The 23,916-nt window shown below is 41.6% G+C and overlaps 1 protein-coding gene across 1 annotated transcript in view; it reads right to left on the bottom strand.

Annotated features, from left to right (window-relative positions):
- Positions 1-16,950, bottom strand: part of LOC139388305 (listerin E3 ubiquitin protein ligase 1) — a 95,898-nt gene extending 78,948 nt beyond the window's left edge. The window contains exons 1-11 of the mRNA XM_071134905.1: positions 16,786-16,950; positions 16,114-16,320; positions 12,895-12,993; positions 12,737-12,796; positions 11,310-11,480; positions 6,148-6,200; positions 4,655-4,835; positions 4,148-4,321; positions 2,086-2,276; positions 1,481-1,628; positions 209-472 (exon numbers count right to left, since the gene is read on the bottom strand). Of these exons, the coding sequence (XP_070991006.1) occupies positions 209-472; positions 1,481-1,628; positions 2,086-2,276; positions 4,148-4,321; positions 4,655-4,835; positions 6,148-6,200; positions 11,310-11,480; positions 12,737-12,796; positions 12,895-12,993; positions 16,114-16,320; positions 16,786-16,827 (1,590 nt within the window). The 5' untranslated portion in view covers positions 16,828-16,950. The remainder of the gene's footprint in view (positions 1-208; positions 473-1,480; positions 1,629-2,085; positions 2,277-4,147; positions 4,322-4,654; positions 4,836-6,147; positions 6,201-11,309; positions 11,481-12,736; positions 12,797-12,894; positions 12,994-16,113; positions 16,321-16,785) is intronic.
- Positions 16,951-23,916: the final 6,966 nt, after the last annotated feature.

The raw sequence follows: 23,916 nt of genomic DNA, 5'->3' as shown, positions 1-23,916 counted from the left end.
TTGGATATAAATAATAAGAGACAGAAAGAGACAAAGACAGAGCGAGAGAGAAACAGACAGACAGAAAGGGAGAGAAACAGAGACAGAAAGATGGAGACAGAGAGAGACAGACACACAGAGTGAAACAGACACACAGAGAGAGACACTGAGAGAGACAGAGAGAGAGAGACAGAGAGAGACACAGACAAACAGGCAGGCAGACACACACCTGTAACAGCGAGGACATTCCTTCTAGGTCTTTCTGCTCCAGACTGTCACTCTGTACACGACGGGCAAACATCACCCTAAGCCCCTCCCAGAAGTCTGCCAGCAGCCTATCAAAGACAACCTCGTTCTCTCCCTCGCTAAGCACACCCACATCCTGAAGTCCAGCCCTCTTCTCCCAGGAGACGAGCATGTCCGCAACCAATGGGAAAAGGGGCCCGGCTTGGAGGGAGGGGCTTCCCAGGGCACTGTCGATGAGGGGGAGGAGCTATGGACAGAGAGGAAAGATAAATTATAATTCTGTGTACGTGCATGTTGTTACCTGTTGTTCTAGGAGCATGTTGTTACCTGTTGTTACCTGTTGTTACCTGTTGTTACCTGTTGTTCTAGGAGCATGTTGTTACCTGTTGTTACCTGTTGTTACCTGTTGTTACCTGTTGTTCTAGGAGCATGTTGTTTGTTACCTGTTGTTACCTGTTGTTCTAGGAGCATGTTGTTACCTGTTGTTACCTGTTGTTACCTGTTGTTACCTGTTGTTCTAGGAGCATGTTGTTACCTTTTGTTACCTGTTGTTACCTGTTGTTACCTGTTGTTCTAGGAGCATGTTGTTTGTTACCTGTTGTTACCTGTTGTTACCTGTTGTTACCTGTTGTTCTAGGAGCATGTTGTTTGTTACCTGTTGTTACCTGTTGTTCTAGGAGCATGTTGTTACCTGTTGTTACATGTTGTTACCTGTTGTTACCTGTTGTTCTAGGAGCATGTTGTTACCTGTTGTTACCTGTTGTTACCTGTTGTTACCTGTTGTTCTAGGAGCATGTTGTTTGTTACCTGTTGTTACCTGTTGTTCTAGGAGCATGTTGTTACCTGTTGTTACCTGTTGTTACCTGTTGTTACCTGTTGTTCTAGGAGCATGTTGTTACCTTTTGTTACCTGTTGTTACCTGTTGTTCTAGGAGCATGTTGTTTGTTACCTGTTGTTACCTGTTGTTCTAGGAGCATGTTGTTACCTGTTGTTACCTGTTGTTCTAGGAGCATGTTGTTACCTGTTGTTACCTGTTGTTACCTGTTGTTACCTGTTGTTCTAGGAGCATGTTGTTACCTTTTGTTACCTGTTGTTACCTGTTGTTCTAGGAGCATGTTGTTACCTGTTGTTACCTGTTGTTCTAGGAGCATGTTGTTACCTGTTGTTACCTGTTGTTACCTGTTGTTACCTGTTGTTACCTGTTGTTCTAGGAGCATGTTGTTACCTGTTGTTACCTGTTGTTACTCGTTGTTACCTGTTGTTCTAGGAGCATGGTGCGTATCCGTGTGTGTTCCTCCTCCTCCCCAGTGTTCTGTAACAGAGTGTATCTCAAACACTCTACTGCCGACACCACTATAGCAGCACTCTCTGACGGACTGGACACAGCACGCTCACTGGACAAGCTGCAACACACACACACACTCTGGGTTAAACACTGCAGCTGGACCCTCCGATGGGATAACACACTTCCCCCCCGCCCCCTCTTCCACCCGCCCTCTCCCCCACCACCCGCCCCTCCACCACCCGCCCTGTCCTCCACCACCCGCCCTCTCCTCCACCAACCCCCCTCTCCTCCACCAACCCCCCTCTCCTCCACCACCCGCCCCCTCCTCCACCACCCGCCCCCTCCTCCACCACCCGCCCCCTCCTCCACCAACCGCCCCCTCCTCCACCAACCGCCCCCTCCTCCACCAACCGCCCCCTCCTCCACCAACCGCCCCCTCCTCCACCAACCGCCCCCTACTCCACCATCCCCCCTCTCCACCACCACCCGCCCTCTCCTCCACCAACCGCCCTCTCCTCCACCAACCCCCCTCTCCTCCACCACCCGCCCTCCTCCACCACCCGCCCTCTCCTTACCCTTGTATGAGACAGCTGCAGAAGGTCGTGTAGAAGTCTAGGTTAGGTGTAGTGACCTCAGAGGGTAGTTTACTGATGAGGGGTAGCAGGTTAGGGTGGAGGGCCGTGGCTAAACCTTTACCCCCATCCTTTAACAGGGACCACAGTTTAGGCAGAACAGCCTTCCCGGCGTTGACATGACTCCAACAGTCCTGGAACAGAGACAGAGACAGAGAGCGTACTGGGTAACGATGACCCAGGAAAATTACACGTTGTCCATCAACTAATAAAGCCTATGATTTAATAAATGCAAAAGCCATTTTACAAACATCTGACTGAATTCTGAAGGTTTCGAGCATTCTAGAACGGGGATGGAGTTAGGTCTTCCTCTCGTTATGTAGTTATCTGACTTCTAGATCAATGGCATAGTTACATAAACACAAGTTTGAGGGGCTAGAGGAGGGGCTAGAGGAGGGGCTAGAGGAGGGGCTAGAGGAGGGGCTAGAGGAGGGGCTAGAGGAGAGGATGGAGGGGCTAGAGGGGCTCGAGGAGGGGCTCGAGGAGGGGCTCGAGGAGGGGCTTGAGGAGGGGCTCGAGGAGGGGCTAGAGGAGGGGCTAGAGGAGGGGCTAGAGGAGGGGCTAGAGGAGGGGCTCGAGGAGGGGCTAGAGGAGAGGCTAGAGGAGAGGCTAGAGGAGAGGCTAGAGGAGGGGCTAGAGGAGGGGCTAGAGGAGGGGCTAGAGGAGGGGCTAGAGGAAGGGCTGCATCAATTCAGTAACAACAGACAAGCAGCATTTTGGGTAATGAGGAAGAAATCAAATGAATACGTAAATGAATTGACCTGGCGATTCATAATGTTGGAATCGGTTTTCTGATTATCGGTGAAGCCCTGTGGAAATTACGATCACCAAATACATATATACATTTTATATCCTTTTTGGGCTTTAAAATGTGTTTATTATGATCAACTTCGATACCCACTTTGAATTATTTGGAAGTTCGCTACAAAATGGAGAATTAATTAAATACTGATCCATTCTGACTACTAGATATTTAATTAAATACTGATCCATTCTGACTACTAGATATTTAATTAAATACTGATCCATTCTGACTACTAGATATTTAATTAAATACTGACCCATTCTGACTACTAGATATTTAATTAAATACTGATCCATTCTGACTACTACATATTTAATTAAATACTGATCCATTCTGACTACTAGATATTTAATTAAATACTGATCCATTCTGACCACTACATTTGTGGTCACACAGGACTACATGCTGACACAGGTCAGCAGGCCACAGGAAGCTCGCTCCCTCATTCACACGGATGAAAACTGCGGTGTCACCGAGCCTGTGAAACGGAGACGGAGTTGCTGACCAATGTCTATGGGACTGACCAGAATGGAGAACAGAGGAGTCACCATGTTCTCTATTTAACAGTGCTAACAGTGCTAACAGTGCTAACAGTGCTAATAGTCGCTCTAAAAAGAGACATAATTCTGATGATCGTATTTGCCGTCCATTTCTGGTTTTCCAATGGTGACCTGGCTCGGTTCTAGTTGACCTGGCTCGGTTCTAGGTGACCTGGCTCGGTTCTAGTTCACCTGGCTCGGTTCTAGGTGACCTGGCTCGGTTCTAGGTGACCTGGCTCGGTTCTAGTTGACCTGGCTCGGTTCTAGTTGACCTGGCTCGGTTCTAGTTGACCTGGCTCGGTTCTAGGTGACCTGGCTCGGTTCTAGGTGATCTGGCTCGGTTCTAGGTGACCTGGCTCGGTTCTAGTTGACCTGGCTCGGTTCTAGGTGACCTGGCTCGGTTCTAGGTGACCTGGCTCGGTTCTAGGTAACGCTGAGCTTTCAGTTTAACAGTAGGCTACCATCCGGTTCATAGACATTAAAACCAGGTTTAACTCCATCAGGCAGGATGAAAAAGACTACAACGACCACAATCCTTTCCTAGTTACGGCCACGTTCACCATGATCCTTAGCAAAAAAAAATGTTGTGTGCCATTCAACCCCTTTCAGAAATATGGCAAAGCTTGAAATAGTCCCGGGAGTTTTCCCCCTGAAGACTTACTGTTAAGGTGGAGAGCGTGTGGAGCACAGCTTCCCAGAGAGGAGGCAGCACCACAGGGTCCGTGTCGTCTATAGACAGTAGAACAGCAGGACAGACTCTGGCAGCCTCAATCTGCACCAGACCTGGTGTGTGTTCACACAGGGAAGACACCACCTCGAAGAAAGCACCACGCACCTGGAGAGAGAGAAACCAGAGGACACGTTGAGGAGGTTAGCACCTGGAGAGAGAGACCAGAGGACACGCCGAGGAGGTTAGCACCTGGAGGGAGAGACCAGAGGACACGTTGAGGAGGTTAGCACCTGGAGAGAGAGACCAGAGGACACGCCGAGGAGGTTAGCACCTGGAGAGAGAGACCAGAGGACACGCCGAGGAGGTTAGCACCTGGAGAGAGAGACCAGAGGACACGCCGAGGAGGTTAGCACCCGGAGAGAGACCAGAGGACACATCGAGGAGGTTAGTGTGGGGGGGGGGGGGGGGGGGGGGGTGTGTGTACCCCCATCTCCGTACCTGTGGGGTCTTGTGTCTGCTGTACTTCCAGAATTTGGCCTGGTTGAGGAGGTGTGTCAGTCTGTCCTGCAGGTTGTGTGTGTCTGTCTGGGGTAAGGAGGACAGCAGTCTCTTCACCCCAAGTAGAGAGCTGGTAAGCAGACGGAGGAACTTCGCCTCCCTCTCCTCCTCTGGAACACTCCTCATAACACATCATCAACAGGTTAATGAATCAGTCTCTACCTCTGCTGCTGGCCTAACATATCATCAACAGGTTAAACCAGTTATGCATTAGGGGGCGCTATTAAACATTTTGGATGAAAAACGTTCCTGTTTTAAACAAGATATTTTGTCACGAAAAGATGCTCGACTATGCATATAATTGACAGCTTTGGAAAGAAAACACTCTGACGTTTCCAAAACTGCAAAGATATTGTCTGCGAGTGCCACATAACTGATGTTACAGGAGAAACCCAGATAAAAATCCAACCAGGAAGTGCTGCATTTTTTGAAACCGCCTCATGCCAATGACTCCTTATATGGCTGTGAATGAGCTACGAATGAGTTTAGGCTTTCCACTTATTCTCCAAGGTGTCTACAGCATTGTGACGTCTTTTTAGGCATTTTCATTGAAGAATAGCCGTAAGGGACCATATATAGCAAGTGGTCACATGGTGTCTCCCGCAGAAAATCTCCCGTAAAATACTGAGGTAGCCATTTTTCCAATCGCTTCTTATGAGAAACCAATTGCCTCGACGGATATATTATCGAATATGTTTGTTAAAAACACCTTGAGGATGGATCCTAAACAACGTTTGCCGTGTTTCGGTCGATATTATGGAGCAAAATTTGAAAAAAGTTTGCCGTTATAGTTGCAGCATTTTCCGGTCGATTTCTCAGCCAAGCATGATGAAGAAACGGGAGCTTTTTCGCCTACAAAAATAATATTTTTGGAAAAAAGGAACATTTGCTATCTAACTGGGAGTCTCCTGAGTGAAAACATCTGAAGTTCTTCAAAGGTAAATGATATAATTTGGATTGCTTTTCTTATTTTCGTGAAAATGTTGCCTGCTGGTAGCAGAGCCTAGCATAGCATTATGCCATGCTAAACTTGCACAAATGCTTGTCTAGCGTTGGCTGTAACGCATATTTGGAAAATCTGAGATGACAGTGTTGTTAACAAAAGGCTAAGCTTGTGTTTGAATATATTTATTTCATTTGCGAATTTTCATGAATAGGAAAAGTATTTAGGTCCGCTGCGTTATGCTAATTCGTTTGAGGCTATGATTACGCTCCCGGATACGGGATTGTTCGTCGCTAGAGGTTAACGAATCAGTCTCTACCTCTGCTGCTGGCCTATCAGCCCCTAGCCAGGGTTATTTAGCCAGCACTACAGATCACAGCTTCTCTGGCATTATGGGTATGACTTCATTCTTCCTTATAGTCAAGGACCCTGCTTACTGTGGGTGCTAAACAGCAGTCATATGTTATATGAAAATAGATGAACTACTCACTGTGGGTCACTTAGGGTGTCTGCCGTCTCCTTCAGCAAGTTGTCTTGAAGTACCTGAAGTTCAACATCACAATCTTCATCGTCTCTATCACAATCATCGTCACTATCACAATCATCATCGTCTCTATCACAATCATCATCGTCCTCTCTATCGCAATCATCGTCCTCTCTATCACAATCATCGTCCTCTCTATCACAATCATCGTCCTCTCTATCACCATCATCATCGTCGTCACTATCACAATCATCGTCGTCTCTATCACCATCATCATCGTCTCTATCACCATCTTCGTCTCTATCACCATCATCAGTCACTATCACAATTATCGTCACTATCACAATCATCATCATCGTCACCGTCACAATTATCGTCACTATCACAATCACAATCATCGTCACAATCATCATCATTACTATCACAATCATCGTCACAATCACAATCATCGTCACAATCATCATCATCGTCACAATCACAATCATCGTCACAATCATCATCATCGTCACAATCACAATCATCATCATCGTCACAATCACAATCACCGTCACAATCATCATCAGGTTAAAGACCTCTTCATCATTTTGATAATCATCTCCCTCAACACCATCCCACCTAACCCAACACCCCCTCAATTTACTATAATATAGACTACTGACAGTGAAGACCTCTATACTATACTATAGTATAGACTACTGACAGTGAAGACCTCTATACTATAGTATAGACTACTGACAGTGAAGACCTCTATACTATAATATAGACTACCGACAGTGAAGACCTCTCTCTATACTATAGTATAGACTACTGACAGTGAAGACCACTCTCTATACTATAGTATAGACTACTGACAGTGAAGACCTCTCTCTATAGTATAATATAGACTACTGACAGTGAAGACCTCTCTCTATAGTATAATATAGACTACTGACAGTGAAGACCTCTCTCTATACTATAGTATAGACTACTGACAGTGAAGACCTCTCTCTATAGTATAATATAGACTACTGACAGTGAAGACCTCTCTCTATAGTATAATATAGACTACTGACAGTGAAGACCTCTCTCTATACTATAATATAGACTACTGACAGTGAAGACCTCTCTCTATAGTATAATATAGACTACTGACAGTGAAGACCTCTCTCTATAGTATAATATAGACTACTGACAGTGAAGACCTCTCTCTATAGTATAATATAGACTACTGACAGTGAAGACCTCTATACTATAATATAGACTACTGACAGTGAAGACCTCTCTCTATACTATAGTATAGACTACTGACAGTGAAGACCTCTATACTATAATATAGACTACTGACAGTGAAGACCTCTCTCTATACTATAGTATAGACTACTGACAGTGAAGACCACTCTCTATACTATAGTATAGACTACTGACAGTGAAGACCTCTCTCTATAGTATAATATAGACTACTGACAGTGAAGACCTCTCTCTATACTATAATTACAGACTACTGACAGTGAAGACCTCTCTCTATAGTATAATATAGACTACTGACAGTGAAGACCTCTCTCTATAGTATAATATAGACTACTGACAGTGAAGACCTCTCTCTATAGTATAATATAGACTACTCACAGTGAAGACCTCTCTCTATAGTATAATATAGACTACTGACAGTGAAGACCTCTCTCTATAGTATAATATAGACTACTGACAGTGAAGACCACTCTTTATACTATAGTATAGACTACTGACAGTGAAGACCTCTCTCTATAGTATAATATAGACTACTGACAGTGAAGACCTCTCTCTATAGTATAATATAGACTACTGACAGTGAAGACCTCTCTCTATAGTATAATATAGACTACTCACAGTGAAGACCACTCTCTATAGTATAATATAGACTACTGACAGTGAAGACCTCTCTCTATAGTATAATATAGACTACTGACAGTGAAGACCTCTCTCTATAGTATAATATAGACTACTGACAGTGAAGACCTCTCTCTATACTATAGTATAGACTACTGACAGTGAAGACCTCTCTCTATAGTATAATATAGACTACTGACAGTGAAGACCTCTCTCTATAGTATAATATAGACTACTGACAGTGAAGACCTCTATACTATAATATAGACTACTGACAGTGAAGACCTCTCTCTATACTATAGTATAGACTACTGACAGTGAAGACCTCTATACTATAATATAGACTACTGACAGTGAAGACCTCTATACTATAATATAGACTACTTACAGTGAAGACCTCTCTCTATACTATAGTATAGACTACTGACAGTGAAGACCTCTCTCTATAGTATAATATAGACTACTGACAGTGAAGACCTCTCTCTATACTATAATATAGACTACTGACAGTGAAGACCTCTCTCTATAGTATAATATAGACTACTGACAGTGAAGACCTCTCTCTATACTATAATATAGACTACTGACAGTGAAGACCTCTCTCTATAGTATAATATAGACTACTGACAGTGAAGACCTCTCTCTATACTATAATATAGACTACTGACAGTGAAGACCTCTCTATAGTATAATATAGACTACTGACAGTGAAGACCTCTCTCTATACTATAATATAGACTACTGACAGTGAAGACCTCTCTCTATACTATAATATAGACTACTGACAGTGAAGACCTCTCTCTATACTATAATATAGACTACTGACAGTGAAGACCTCTCTCTATACTATAATATAGACTACTGACAGTGAAGACCTCTCTCTATAGTATAATATAGACTACTGACAGTGAAGACCTCTATACTATAATATAGACTACTGACAGTGAAGACCTCTCTCTATACTATAGTATAGACTACTGACAGTGAAGACCTCTATACTATAATATAGACTACTGACAGTGAAGACCTCTCTCTATACTATAGTATAGACTACTGACAGTGAAGACCACTCTCTATACTATAGTATAGACTACTGACAGTGAAGACCTCTCTCTATAGTATAATATAGACTACTGACAGTGAAGACCTCTCTCTATACTATAATTACAGACTACTGACAGTGAAGACCTCTCTCTATAGTATAATATAGACTACTGACAGTGAAGACCTCTCTCTATAGTATAATATAGACTACTCACAGTGAAGACCTCTCTCTATAGTATAATATAGACTACTGACAGTGAAGACCTCTCTCTATAGTATAATATAGACTACTGACAGTGAAGACCACTCTTTATACTATAGTATAGACTACTGACAGTGAAGACCTCTCTCTATAGTATAATATAGACTACTGACAGTGAAGACCTCTCTCTATAGTATAATATAGACTACTGACAGTGAAGACCTCTCTCTATAGTATAATATAGACTACTCACAGTGAAGACCACTCTCTATAGTATAATATAGACTACTGACAGTGAAGACCTCTCTCTATAGTATAATATAGACTACTGACAGTGAAGACCTCTCTCTATACTATAGTATAGACTACTGACAGTGAAGACCTCTCTCTATACTATAGTATAGACTACTGACAGTGAAGACCTCTCTCTATAGTATAATATAGACTACTGACAGTGAAGACCTCTCTCTATAGTATAATATAGACTACTGACAGTGAAGACCTCTCTCTATACTATAATATAGACTACTGACAGTGAAGACCTCTCTCTATAGTATAATATAGACTACTGACAGTGAAGACCTCTCTCTATAGTATAATATAGACTACTGACAGTGAAGACCTCTCTCTATAGTATAATATAGACTACTGACAGTGAAGACCTCTATACTATAATATAGACTACTGACAGTGAAGACCTCTCTCTATACTATAGTATAGACTACTGACAGTGAAGACCTCTATACTATAATATAGACTACTGACAGTGAAGACCTCTATACTATAATATAGACTACTGACAGTGAAGACCTCTCTCTATACTATAGTATAGACTACTGACAGTGAAGACCACTCTCTATACTATAGTATAGACTACTGACAGTGAAGACCTCTCTCTATACTATAATATAGACTACTGACAGTGAAGACCTCTCTCTATAGTATAATATAGACTACTGACAGTGAAGACCTCTCTCTATACTATAATATAGACTACTGACAGTGAAGACCTCTCTCTATAGTATAATATAGACTACTGACAGTGAAGACCTCTCTCTATACTATAATATAGACTACTGACAGTGAAGACCTCTCTATAGTATAATATAGACTACTGACAGTGAAGACCTCTCTCTATACTATAATATAGACTACTGACAGTGAAGACCTCTCTCTATACTATAATATAGACTACTGACAGTGAAGACCTCTCTCTATACTATAATATAGACTACTGACAGTGAAGACCTCTCTATAGTATAATATAGACTACTGACAGTGAAGACCTCTCTCTATACTATAATATAGACTACTGACAGTGAAGACCTCTCTCTATAGTATAATATAGACTACTGACAGTGAAGACCTCTCTCTATAGTATAATATAGACTACTGACAGTGAAGACCTCTCTCTATAGTATAATATAGACTACTGACAGTGAAGACCTCTCTCTATAGTATAATATAGACTACTGACAGTGAAGACCACTCTCTATAGTATAATATAGACTACTGACAGTGAAGACCTCTCTCTATACTATAATATAGACTACTGACAGTGAAGACCTCTCTCTATACTATAATATAGACTACTGACAGTGAAGACCTCTCTCTATACTATAATATAGACTACTGACAGTGAAGACCTCTCTCTATACTATAATATAGACTACTGACAGTGAAGACCTCTCTCTATAGTATAATATAGACTACTGACAGTGAAGACCTCTCTCTATAGTATAATATAGACTACTGACAGTGAAGACCTCTCTCTATAGTATAATATAGACTACTGACAGTGAAGACCTCTCTCTATAGTATAATATAGACTACTGACAGTGAAGACCTCTCTCTATAGTATAATATAGACTACTGACAGTGAAGACCTCTCTCTATAGTATAATATAGACTACTGACAGTGAAGACCACTCTCTATAGTATAATATAGACTACTGACAGTGAAGACCTCTCTCTATAGTATAATATAGACTACTGACAGTGAAGACCACTCTCTATAGTATAATATAGACTACTGACAGTGAAGACCTCTCTCTATAGTATAATATAGACTACTCACAGTGAGAACCTCGTCCTTGCAGAAGCTAAGAGCCTCAGCCTGTTTGCTGGGGGGGAAGGCAGCGCTGAAGGCCTGGCAGGCAGCAGAGGCAGCGGGAGGATAGCTGTCACACTGAGACAGCAGCCAGTGGCCCATCACACTCTTCAGGTAGGGAGCTAGACTACGCCGCACCTAGGGTTATACAGAGATCAATGGGTTATAGAGAGATCAACGGGTTATAGAGAGATCAACGGGTTATTCAGAGATCAATGGGTTATAGAGAGATCAATGGGTTATAGAGAGATCAATGGGTTATTCAGAGATCAATGGGTTATAGAGAGATCAATGGGTTATAGAGAGATCAATGGGTTATAGAGAGATCAATGGGTTATTCAGAGATCAATGGGTTATTCAGAGATCAATGGGTTATAGAGAGATCAATGGGTTATAGAGAGATCAATGGGTTATTCAGAGATCAATGGGTTATAGAGAGATCAATGGGTTATAGAGAGATCAATGGGTTATACAGAGATCAATGGGTTATAGAGAGATCAATGGGTTATAGAGAGATCAATGGGTTATAGAGAGATCAATGGGTTATTCAGAGATCAATGGGTTATTCAGAGATCAATGGGTTATTCAGAGATCAATGGGTTATTCAGAGATCAATGGGTTATTCAGAGATCAATGGGTTATAGAGAGATCAATGGGTTATTCAGAGATCAATGGGTTATTCAGAGATCAATGGGTTATTCAGAGATCAATGGGTTATTCAGAGATCAATGGGTTATAGAGAGATCAATGGGTTATTCAGAGACCAATGGGTTATAGAGAGATCAATGGGTTATAGAGAGATCAATGGGTTATTCAGAGATCAATGGGTTATAGAGAGATCAATGGGTTATAGAGAGATCAATGGGTTATACAGAGATCAATGGGTTATAGAGAGATCAATGGGTTATAGAGAGATCAATGGGTTATTCAGAGATCAATGGGTTATTCAGAGATCAATGGGTTATAGAGAGATCAATGGGTTATTCAGAGATCAATGGGTTATAGAGAGATCAATGGATTATAGAGAGATCAATGGGTTATAGAGAGATCAATGGGTTATAGAGAGATCAATGGTTATTCAGAGACCAATGGGTTATAGAGAGATCAATGGGTTATAGAGAGAACAATGGGTTATTCAGAGATCAATGGGTTATTCAGAGAACAATGGGTTATTCAGAGATCAATGGGTTATAGAGAGATCAATGGGTTATAGAGAGATCAATGGGTTATTCAGAGATCAATGGGTTATAGAGAGATCAATGGGTTATTCAGAGATCAATGGGTTATTCAGAGATCAATGGGTTATAGAGAGATCAATGGGTTATTCAGAGATCAATGGGTTATTCAGAGATCAATGGGTTATTCAGAGATCAATGGGTTATTCCGTCTCCCACCTTCAGGACCAGCTGTAAAAACGCCTGCTGGGTGGCCTCTCTCACACGTCGGTCGTGGTCCTGAAATCAACAACATCAGAGTTCAAGTCCCACAAGGATCACATACAATATGTAAACACTTAAGACCCCCCCCCCCCTAACATCTCACTAAGACTCACCATTGAAATCTTGCAGTAGATCCTGGGCCAGTAAGGCAGAACTCCTTTAACGACCTCTGAGTCCCGCTCCTGACACATAGCCCCAAACTCCTGCACTGCCTGTAGGGGAGAAACAGAGAGCAAAATGTCAGAGCCTACAGGACAGGGCTGGTGTGTGTGTGCACACAAGTCTAGAACATTCTTCTCCCAAGGGAACTGAAGCGACTGGTACTCTATCAGTCTTTATGGTATGTTGGTACTCTATCAGTCTTTATGGTATGTTGGTACTCTATCAGTCTTTATGGTGTGTTGGTACTCTATCAGTCTTTATGGTGTGTTGGTACTCTATCAGTCTTTATGGTATGTTGGTACTCTATCAGTCTTTATGGTGTGTTGGTACTCTATCAGTCTTTATGGTGTGTTGGTACTCTATCAGTCTTTATGGTATGTTGGTACTCTATCAGTCTTTATGGTGTGTTGGTACTCTATCAGTCTTTATGGTGTGTTGGTACTCTATCAGTCTTTATGGTATGTTGGTACTCTATCAGTCTTTATGGTGTGTTGGTACTCTATCAGTCTTTATGGTGTGTTGGTACTCTATCAGTCTTTATGGTGTGTTGGTACTCTATCAGTCTTTATGGTGTGTTGGTACTCTATCAGTCTTTATGGTGTGTTGGTACTCTATCAGTCTTTATGGTGTGTTGGTACTCTATCAGTCTTCATGGTATGTTGGTACTCTATCAGTCTTTATGGTGTGTTGGTACTCTATCAGTCTTTATGGTGTGTTGGTCCTCTATCAGTCTTTATGGTATGCTGCCTGTATTTTATTTTAATCTGCCCATGTTTTTTTTAGAGCCAAATTCAAACAGTCCCATTTTTTACCGCATTCTAGCTCAGATAAGCTTTCTATATCTCCTGCGCACATGAACAGTTTAGGAGCAGAGGGAGACATTTAGGAGAGGAGAGAGACGTTTAGGAGCGGAGGTAGACGTGGACCGATGTGCTGGCTAGTGTAGGAGTGGAGGTAGACGTGGACCGATGTGCTGGCTAGAGTAGGAGTGGAGGTAGACGTGGACCGATGTGCTGGCTAGAGTAGGAGTGGAGGTAGACATGGACCGATGTGCTGGCTAGTGTAGGAGTGGAGGTAAACATGAACCGATGTGCTGGCTAGTGTAGGAGTGGAAGTAGACATGGACCGATGTGCTGGCTAGTGCAGGAGTGGAGGTAAACATGAACCGATGTGCTGGCTAGTGTAGGAGTGGAGGTAGACATGGACCGATGTGCTGGCTAGTGTAGGAGTGGAAGTAGACATGGACCGATGTGCTGGCTAGTGTAGGAGTGGAGGTAGACATGGACCGATGTGCTGGCTAATGTAGGAGTGGAGGTAGACATGGACCGATGTGCTGGCTAGTGTAGGAGTGGAGGTAGACGTGGACCGATGTGCTGGCTAGTGTAGGAGTGGTGGTAGACGTGGACCGATGTGCTGGCTAGTGTAGGAGTGGAAGTAGACATGGACCGATGTGCTGGCTAGTGTAGGAGTGGAGGTAGACATGGACCGATGTGCTGGCTAGTGTAGGAGTGGAGGTAGACGTGGACCGATGTGCTGGCTAGTGTAGGAGTGGAGGTAGACATGGACCGATGTGGGTCTATTTTAATCACAAAGAAACCCAAATCACAAAGAAACCCATCATTAAATAGTTTTAGGCAGGTCCTAAGAAACATTATAGACCGATAAAATATTTATTTATTTAACTCTACACAAACAAAAACATATTTTTCTAAATATTAGCTAGCTGGCTAGCATTTATGAGTCCAGCAAACACGTTTCCTCACACGCTAGGAACATATTTCCTCCAATGTTATAATGAAGAGGTCTATTTCGGCGCCAAAACACAAGATTTATGGAGACTTGTGGGAGGACTGCTGATGACGTCACCCACTGTATGTTCTTTCGGTAGTCTGATTGGTCCAGACTGAGGAGAAATCTGCATACGATGCATCCCTGACCACTCCCCCCCCCTGAAGAGGTCAGACAGATCTGAACACAATCAGACCACAAAACGACTTTTGGGTGCGTGTACACCCGTCTTTTCAAATGTGATCTTCGTATTCTGATAGCAAAAGTCGCATGTAAGTGTTAAGTGTAGACACGACTTCAAAGCAGCGTGAAATGATGCTGAAATAGTTGACCACACGTGGGTAGGCTATTGATTCAAATCCTATTATAAGGATTGGATTACTTTGGGAGTCAACAATTTGATGCCTTCAACTGCACTAGCCTAGTTATTACAATATTTTTTGTAATTCAGTGATATTTATTCCCACCGTAATTCGTTCTGGATACATCTAGTTGTGGTTTAGAAAACAGAGAATTTTTATTTTTTATTTTATTTTATTTCAACCTTTATTTAACCAGGTAGGCAAGTTGAGAACAAGTTCTCATTTACAACTGTGACCTGGCCAAGATAAAGCAAAGCAGTTCGACACAAACAACAACACAGAGTTACACATGGAGTAAAACAAACATACAGTCAATAATACAGTAGAAAAATAAGTCTATATACAATGTGAGTAAATGAGGTGAGATGAGGGAGGTAAAGGCAAAAAAAAGGCCATGGTGGTGAAGTAAATACAATATAGCAAGTAAAACACTGGAATGGTAGATTTGCAGTGGAAGAATGTGCAAAGTAGAGATAGAAATAATGGGGTGAAAAGGAGCAAAATAAATAAATAAATACAGTAGGGGAAGAGGTAGCTGTTTGGGCTAAATTATAGATGGGCTATGTACAGGTGCATGTGGTGGGTTATGTGAAGAGACGGGTGCAGTGACACGCCTCACAACGTTTTACCAGGATGAGTAGTAACGGGCGCTGCCTAGCAACCATCAAAAGCTTAAATAGTGCGGACCAATGCTGCCTCAGCATTACCAGCTACTAGATGACGCGTTATGGTCATTCCAGCATCTGCATTGGCCGTAAAGCATTTACTGCGATGCGGCCTATGCAGAAGTCAGGGCATTAATACTTCTTGAACTTCGCGGAACAGAACAGAGCTGTTGTGTAGGAAGATGTCAAGGAAGCGAGTTTGTGAATTTACAGGATGTACCTACCATCAACCAATCATGCCAATGTGGAGCCCTCCACATCGTTACAAAATGTGGGAGGCGCGATGCAGTACAAAGGTTGATTTGGCCTCTGTAAAAGTGTATATCTCTTTCCTTCTATTTCTCTAAGATCTTACCTTCAGTTTGGTGACTGTGTCTCTCTTAGATAGTTTCCTCAACACCAGGCGGAAGTCAGCATCAACCAGGTTGTCAATCTCCTCTGCCCCATGGACAGCAGGCACATAGCCCGGCTCTGTGGTCGTTGTGGTGCCGAACCCCACGAACCCGGGAACGACACCACTCTCCCGGGCCAGCAACTCGGCAGCCCGCCCGCTGCTGGACGGCTGGTGGTGGAAAATTGAACGAAATGTCAGATTCACAACTGGAGTTGTTAGGTAGTTATTTAGCACATTGACCATAACATTACCATAAGTAACACCGGGTAGCTCACTGACAAACTAGTCAATTGATTTCTAAGTTTGATTGTGTCAAACATGACATTCTGTAAAGTTATGCTGGCGTGAACTTTGAATTGGCAAGTTAACGTTACCTAATGGTCGGTGCCAACCGGGATCCTTGGGAATAGGACATCCCAACTCTGATCAACACACCATTGAAGTTAACATTTAAAACGGTATGGGTAAGAGGTTATGATTTAGGGTAGGGAAGTCCCAATGATCCCGGATATCACCCAGCTTGTCTAATGTTTTGTAGCTAGCTAAGCTAACCACACAGATATCATGACTAACGTTAGAATAGCGAGATAATGTATATCTGGCTCAATCGATAGCAGAGGCGAGGTAACTTACCCGGACGTTTCCTTTCGTTCGCTGTTTATTCTTTCCTCCCATTTTATGTATTTATTTTTTTTACAGATTAAGTTAACTTTCAAACATTAGATAACGAGCCAAAGCCAAAAAAAAAAGCATGGGGTTTGAAAATGGAAAACACGTCACTACAGTTACCCGGAAAAACCGTAAAAGAATACCGGAAACACGTCATCATAGCGCAGCTAGAACAAGGAGCAAGATGTTTCACCGGATGTGCAAAAAAGACTCCTGAATACTAGATCACATAAAAACCTAAACAAATGTTTCACCGGATGTATAAATCTGAAGAATGGAAATATGAAGAGAGAAAACCCAGTGGCCAACAAGTGGAGCGAGATGGAACTGGACCTACTTTCTGCTGATCGTGGAAAAGGACGATCTCAATAAAGTTTTCTGTTCCCAAAGCAATAATCTGTTAAGAACAGAATACACTGAGTTTTGTAGACGTGACCCTATAACAACATGTTTGTTGTTTACAAGGAGTGCAACGGCGAAATTAGTTATTGTATATGTGTACCTCACAGTGAAGTTATTCACCAACGGGAATATGCAAATATGTATTTCTATAAACTAGAGTTCCAGTGAGGATTTCCTACACTGAAAAATGTGTTACAGCTGTTGATAAGTCATTGATAATAATATGACAATTGTTTTCATGTCATAACATGAATATATATAAGTGTGGTCATAGCTATTTGCAATAAAAATTTATGTTTAACCCTTTATCATGGTTGGTGTCTTGATTGATTTGTCCAAAATCGTGTGCCATAAAACACTACCTTTCTGTCCTTGCGTTTACGGCAGTGTAAGTTGTTGTTATATTAAGCATTAGTCAGTTAAATTAGATATTGGACTTGAACCTTGTAAAAATCTGACCGTTTTTTGTTGTTGTTGTACAGAGATCTCAGAAACGCAGTGTAACTTCTGTAGTGTGTATTGTCTCCTTATATTACAGGGTGAAAACCGTTTTCATGGGCACACAAATCCCTAATAATAAATGCGATGGCAAAAATGGAATGCTTCTAAAAACCAACACACAAAAAAAAGTCACCTTACCTTGATACTTACAAAACCTGAATTGATACTGTTATTAATAAGTGGTTCTTCAATAATGATGTATAATACTTGCATATTCATTTAGTATCCAGCTGATTAGTGGTTTTCAAACATTATCATCAGATCCAGGAAGGAGTTTTCTGAATGACAGTCAAGTGTTGAACAACAACAGTTCATGGAGAAACCAGCTTCCATCTGAATCTAAGACAGCAGAGGTGATGGCCTGCATCTAATTTATTTCTTTACGCTCTTTGCATGCTTTGGGTGTGGGGGCTATTTTAGGCCCAATATGTACAATTATATAATATTGAGGTCCTTAAAAATCACAATTTTAGAGCTTGAAAAATAATTTGTCGTGCCAATGTCTGTATGAACACTGCTTAAAGAATGTATAGTCCTAGACATGTTGTTGGATACAGTGGCATTCGGAAAGTATTCAGACCCCTTGACTTTTTCCACATTTTGTTACGTTACAGCCTTGTTCTAAAATGGATGAAATTACAAGTATAAAGAGCCCTTGCTATGCGACTCCACATTGATCTCAGACAGAATGGTCCAACCTGATCTTGACTCCTGCCGGCTGCCTTTCAATTTTGAAGATATTTCTGTAAGGGGTCCTTACTGCAGTGTAATTACAAGAGTAATGACACTGTAACGAGTGTTGTAGTTCATTGTAATAACTCAGTTACAAGTGTAACAACAACATGTAACTGGTGATAATTGCAGTCTGTAATTACAGAGGTGCAACAACGAATGTTTGTTACCACGTTTGTTCCAAATGGGCAAGTTTCCACAAAAGATTCACCGATTTAGTGCTTCCTTTCTTCTCAGCTGCATCCGATTTAGTAATAACTGTCACAAGGTTGTAATCTCTTGTGGACAGATTTATGCGACATTTCGTTGTGTTACAGCCTAAAATCAAAATGGATTAAAAAATATTTAAAGAATCTCACCCATCTACAACACTTCAATGAAAACATGTTTTTTTTTTGCCATTTTTGCAAATGCATTGAAAATGTAATACATAAATATCTAATTTACGTAAGTATTCACACCCCCTGAGGCAATACTTTGTAGAAGCACCTTTTGCAGCGATTACTTCTGTTGAGTCTTTCTGGCTGAGTCTCTAAGAGCTGTTCTACACCTGGATTGTGCAACATTTGCCCATTTTTTGTTATTTTCAAAATTTGTCAAGCTCAAAACTCAGGGACATTCACAGTCTTCTTGGTAAGCAACTCCAGTGTAGATTTGGCCTTTATTTTTCATTTTTAACCTGAAAAACTACCAAGTCCTTAACGATTACAAGCATACCCATAACATGATGCAGCCAGCACTATGCTTGAAAATATGAAGAGTGGTACTCAGTAATGTGTTGTATTGGACTTTCCCCAAACATAACACTTTGTATTCTAGACAAAATGTGAATTACTTTGCCATTTTTTTTTCAGTATTACTTTAGTGCCTTGTTGTAAACAGGATGCATGTTTTGGAATATTTGTATTCTGTAAAGGCTGCCAATTGTTCACACTGTCAATTAGGTTAGTATTGTGGAGTAGCTACAATGTTGTTGATCCAAATAGCGTAGGGACGAAATCGAATGGTTTGCTTCCAAAAACTGGGCCGCAACTGGGTAAGTCCAGTTTTTGCATCTAATGGTGCTACGATGCTCCGAGATTCATACTTTTAATTTGCGCTTTTACATTACACATAATTTTGACCCAAAGGACAATAAGATACATCAAAATCAAATCAAACTTTATTTGCCACATGCGCCGAATACAACAAGTGTAGACTTTACCGTGTGGCACGCCCTGACCTTAGTTATCTCTGTTTTCTTTATCATTTTTGGTTCGGTCAGGGTGTGACGAGGGTGGGTATGCTTGTTTTTTGTATTGTCTACAGGTTTTGGTAGGTCTAGGTATATGTAAGTCTATGGTGGCCTGAATTGGTTCCCAATCAGAGGCAGCTGTTTATCATTGTCTCTGATTGGGGATTATATTTAGGTAGCCATTTTCCCTTTTGGTTTTGTGGGTTCTTGTTCTACGTTTAGTTGCCTGTCTGCACTAGCCATATTAGCGTCACGTATCGGTTTGCTCAGTTCTTTAATAAATAAGAATGTACGCTTACCGCGCTGCGTCTTGGTCCACTTCATACGACGACCGTGACACTGTGAAATGCTTTACTTTACAAGTCCTTAACCAACAGTGCAGTTCAAGAAGAAGAACATATTTACCAAATAGACTAAAATAAAAAATTATAATAAAAAGTAACACAATGAGAATAACAATAATGAGGCAATATACAGGGGGTACCGAGTCAGTGTGCAGGGGTACAGGCTAGTTGAGGTAATCTGTACATGTAGGTGGGGGTGAAGTGACTATGCCTAGGTAACAAACAAACAGCTGGTAGCAGCAGTGTACAAGAGGGAAGGGAGGGGGGGGGTGGTTAAATAGCTGCCTTAGTGGAGGACGTGATAACACCTTTGATTGGGATCTGTTTCCCTGTTTGGGTGTGGTTGAAGGATCTACATTTGTAAGTGCCATTGCATTGAGCGCAGCCATTGGCTCAAATAGACGACTGTGCAGGGATATTTCGGGGTGGTAAGTCAGAGTTTACCAATTGAATACAATATGTCACAATTGAATACAATATGTCACAATTGAATACAATATGTCACAATACATTATTTACCATTCATTTCTATTCTCTACCGCTCAGACGCACCGTGGCGTTCGAGGCTTGGTCCATGGCAAAATGCTCATGGCTACGGAACAGTACGCATCCACTACCTGAGCATCGTGACTCCCAGCCCCTGGGGGTCATCTGAGACCTGAGCGTGACTGTTGGTACTAACCGCTCAGCCATAACAGAGAATCCCGCTGCAGGGAGGTTCTGTGAGCCCAGGGTTGTGAGAGGACCTGGGAGTTTTCCTCCTGAACAGGAGTTGCTACTCCACGATCCAGTAGTCGTCATCATGTTTTGGATGTGTGGAGCAGTGGAGGCTGGTGACTTGAAACAATTTAGGAGGATGGGAGACTCACGGTATAGGCGCGGAACGCACGGAGACCACAAAGTGTCTTTCAAAAAAATCTTCAAGGACTGATTATTTGAGCCTAAAAACATTTAATAAAGACATTCAGGTGGCCTGAACAACTGAACAACCGTAGCCTTCTACCTTGGTTTGATTTGAGTGCAGCTGATATCTAATGTCTCGAGCAGAATAAAAGCTAACTATTTCCCTTCACCTGTCTCAGCAAGGGAGTATCCACCATGAGACCCTTCTGGTGTTAATCACGGTGCCTCCACAAACCAACCCCTCTACACAATCTGTAGCCACGAGTTGAAGCAAGCACTGTTCTGTGGGCCCGAAGGAGGCAGGGGGAGAGTGTTTGGTAGGAAGAGAACGTTTGGGGAGGAAGAGTAGGATGAGGAGGAGGAAGACGAGGGGGAGGAAAGCATTGTGGAAGAGTGTTCGGGAGAAGGAGGAGAGCGAGAGCTGGATATCATCATGATGTCTCTGGGATAGAGAGGAGGACCACAGAGTGATGGGGCAGCCTGGTCTCATACAGTAGACATAACATATTAAAATGAAATCCGAGACACTAAAATGTGTATGATACGTTATGTTTGGTATGGTTACATAAGACAGAAGCTTAGTTAATTAAAAAACTAAAGGAGGATGGTTGGTCTGGGCGGATGGGTAGACTTATGACTGAAAGGTTGCGTGTTCGAATCTCATCACGGACAACGTTAGCATTTTACCTAATTAGCAACTTTTCAACCTCTTACTACTTTCTAGCTAGTTTGCAACTACTTAGCATGTTAGCTAACCGTTCCCTTAATCCTTTCAGCTTAACATTAAACCTTTTGGATAATCCTACCACTAACCCTATTCCTAACTTTAACCCTTAAATCTAACTCCTAAACTTAACCCTAACCTTAACCCTTAGCCTAATCAGTGTCCCGGGAAACCAGCCCTTAAAGTCTGTCCCATTGCGTGGAAAATAAGTAAAAAAATATATTTTGACAGGCAGTCCCATTGAGACCAATGTCTCTTTCACAAGGGAGCGCTGTATACACATAATTTACAAAATACAATTTAATACAAATATACCAAAATGACACATTCCAGAAAAACAATCACATGAATCGTCTTTAACATATTCAACAGGGCTTTGATTAGATCCTTTAGTTTGACTGTCTTTTACAAAAAATGTTTGCTGGTTGCTGTCTTAGCGACTGTCCTGCTTCTTCTTCTGTGACTGTCCCACCCAACCTGGTCTCAGAGCATTTTGTATTATCTTGTATTTAAATCCGAGATGCTCCATTTAGTATGATGTGTTACGTTTCGTATGGTATGTATTAATTTGTGGATGTCCATTATCCTTTTTTACGATATGTTACAAATCTGCAAAAAAAAATGACAATATGTTACAAATTTGCGAAACGTATGATGTGTTAGGTTAGATTACTCGTTGGTTATTACTGCATTGTCGGAACTAGAAGCACAGGCATTTCGCTACACTCGCATTAACATCTGCTAACCATGTGTATGTGACCAATAAAACTTGATTTGAATTCCAATTTGTGGCTAATTGGAATAGCTAGGTGGCTAACACTAACGTTAGTTAGGCTTAGTCCTATAATAAAATGGAAATTCAATGGAAATTCTCAATTGATCATGCTTTTTAGGCTAGGCTTAATCTCAGTGTTTCAACAACTCACGTGAGCTCGTAAAATGACATGTTTAAGATATGTTACTGTATGATTGGTTAAGATATGATCACATGTTTAAGATATGTTACTGTATGATTGGTTAAGACATGATCACATGTTTAAGATATGTTACTGTATGATTGGTTAAGACATGATCACATGTTTAAGATATGTTACTGTATGATTGGTTAAGACATGATCACATGTTTAAGATATGTTACTGTATGATTGGTTAAGACATGATCACATGTTTAAGGTATGATTGGTCAAGACATGTTTTATGATTGTACATTATGATTGTAATAAACATTCTAAAAAATATAAACCTAACATGGAACATTTTCAACTATTTTACTGAGTTACAGTTCTTATAAGGAAATCAGTCAATTAAAATAAATTCATTCGACCCTAATCTATGGATTCCACATGACTGGGCAGGGGCGTAGCCATGGGAGGGCACATGCCCACCCACTGAGGAGCCAAGCCAGCCAATCAGAATTTGTTTTCCCCCACAAAAGGGCTTTATTACAGACAGAAATACTCCTCAGTTTCATCAGCTGTCCAGGTGGCTGGTCTCAGATGATCCCTCAGGTGAAGAAGCCAGATGTGGAGGTCCTGGGCTGGCGTGGTTACACGTGGTCTGCGGTTGTGAGGCCGGTTGGACGTACTGCCAAATTCTCTTAAACAACATTGGAGGCGGCTTATGGTATAGAAATTAACATTAATTAACATTAAAGTCTCTGGCAACAGCTCTGGTGGACATTCCTGCAGTCAGCATGCCAATTGGATGCGTCCTCAACTTGAGACATCTGTGGCGTTGTGTTGTGCGACAAAACTGCACATTTTAGAGTGGCCTTTTATTGTCGACAGCACAAGGTGCACCTGTATAATAATACCTCTGCTTAATCAGCTTATTGATATGCCACACCTGTCAGGGGGATGGATCCTCTTGGCAAAGGAGAAATGGTCACTAACAGGGATGTAAACAACATTGTGCACAAATTGAGAGAAATAAGCTTTTTCTGCAAATGAAACATTTTTGGGATCTTTTTTTTATTTTAGCTCATGAAACATGGGACCAACACTTCACATGTTGAGTTTATATTTTTTGTTTAGTGTAGTTTTGGTGCGCATAGAATGGAATCATGAGTGCATTCAGATGTATGGTCCGCGCAAACTTTATTTCACAAACAACGAGTCATTTTGTTTAGGACAATCCAGCGTATGATGTCATCTTGTAACTGTACATCAAAACAGTGACCAGAAATATCGACACTAAATTACTTCAGTTACAGTGCTTTCAGAACGTATTCAGATCCCATGGCTTTCCACTTTCTT

The sequence above is a fragment of the Oncorhynchus clarkii genome, chromosome 29 (assembly GCF_045791955.1).
Source record: "Oncorhynchus clarkii lewisi isolate Uvic-CL-2024 chromosome 29, UVic_Ocla_1.0, whole genome shotgun sequence".
NCBI lineage: Eukaryota > Metazoa > Chordata > Actinopteri > Salmoniformes > Salmonidae > Oncorhynchus > Oncorhynchus clarkii.
Note: the sequence above shows the minus strand (reverse complement) of the source record. Positions and strands in the feature narration are given on the sequence as shown.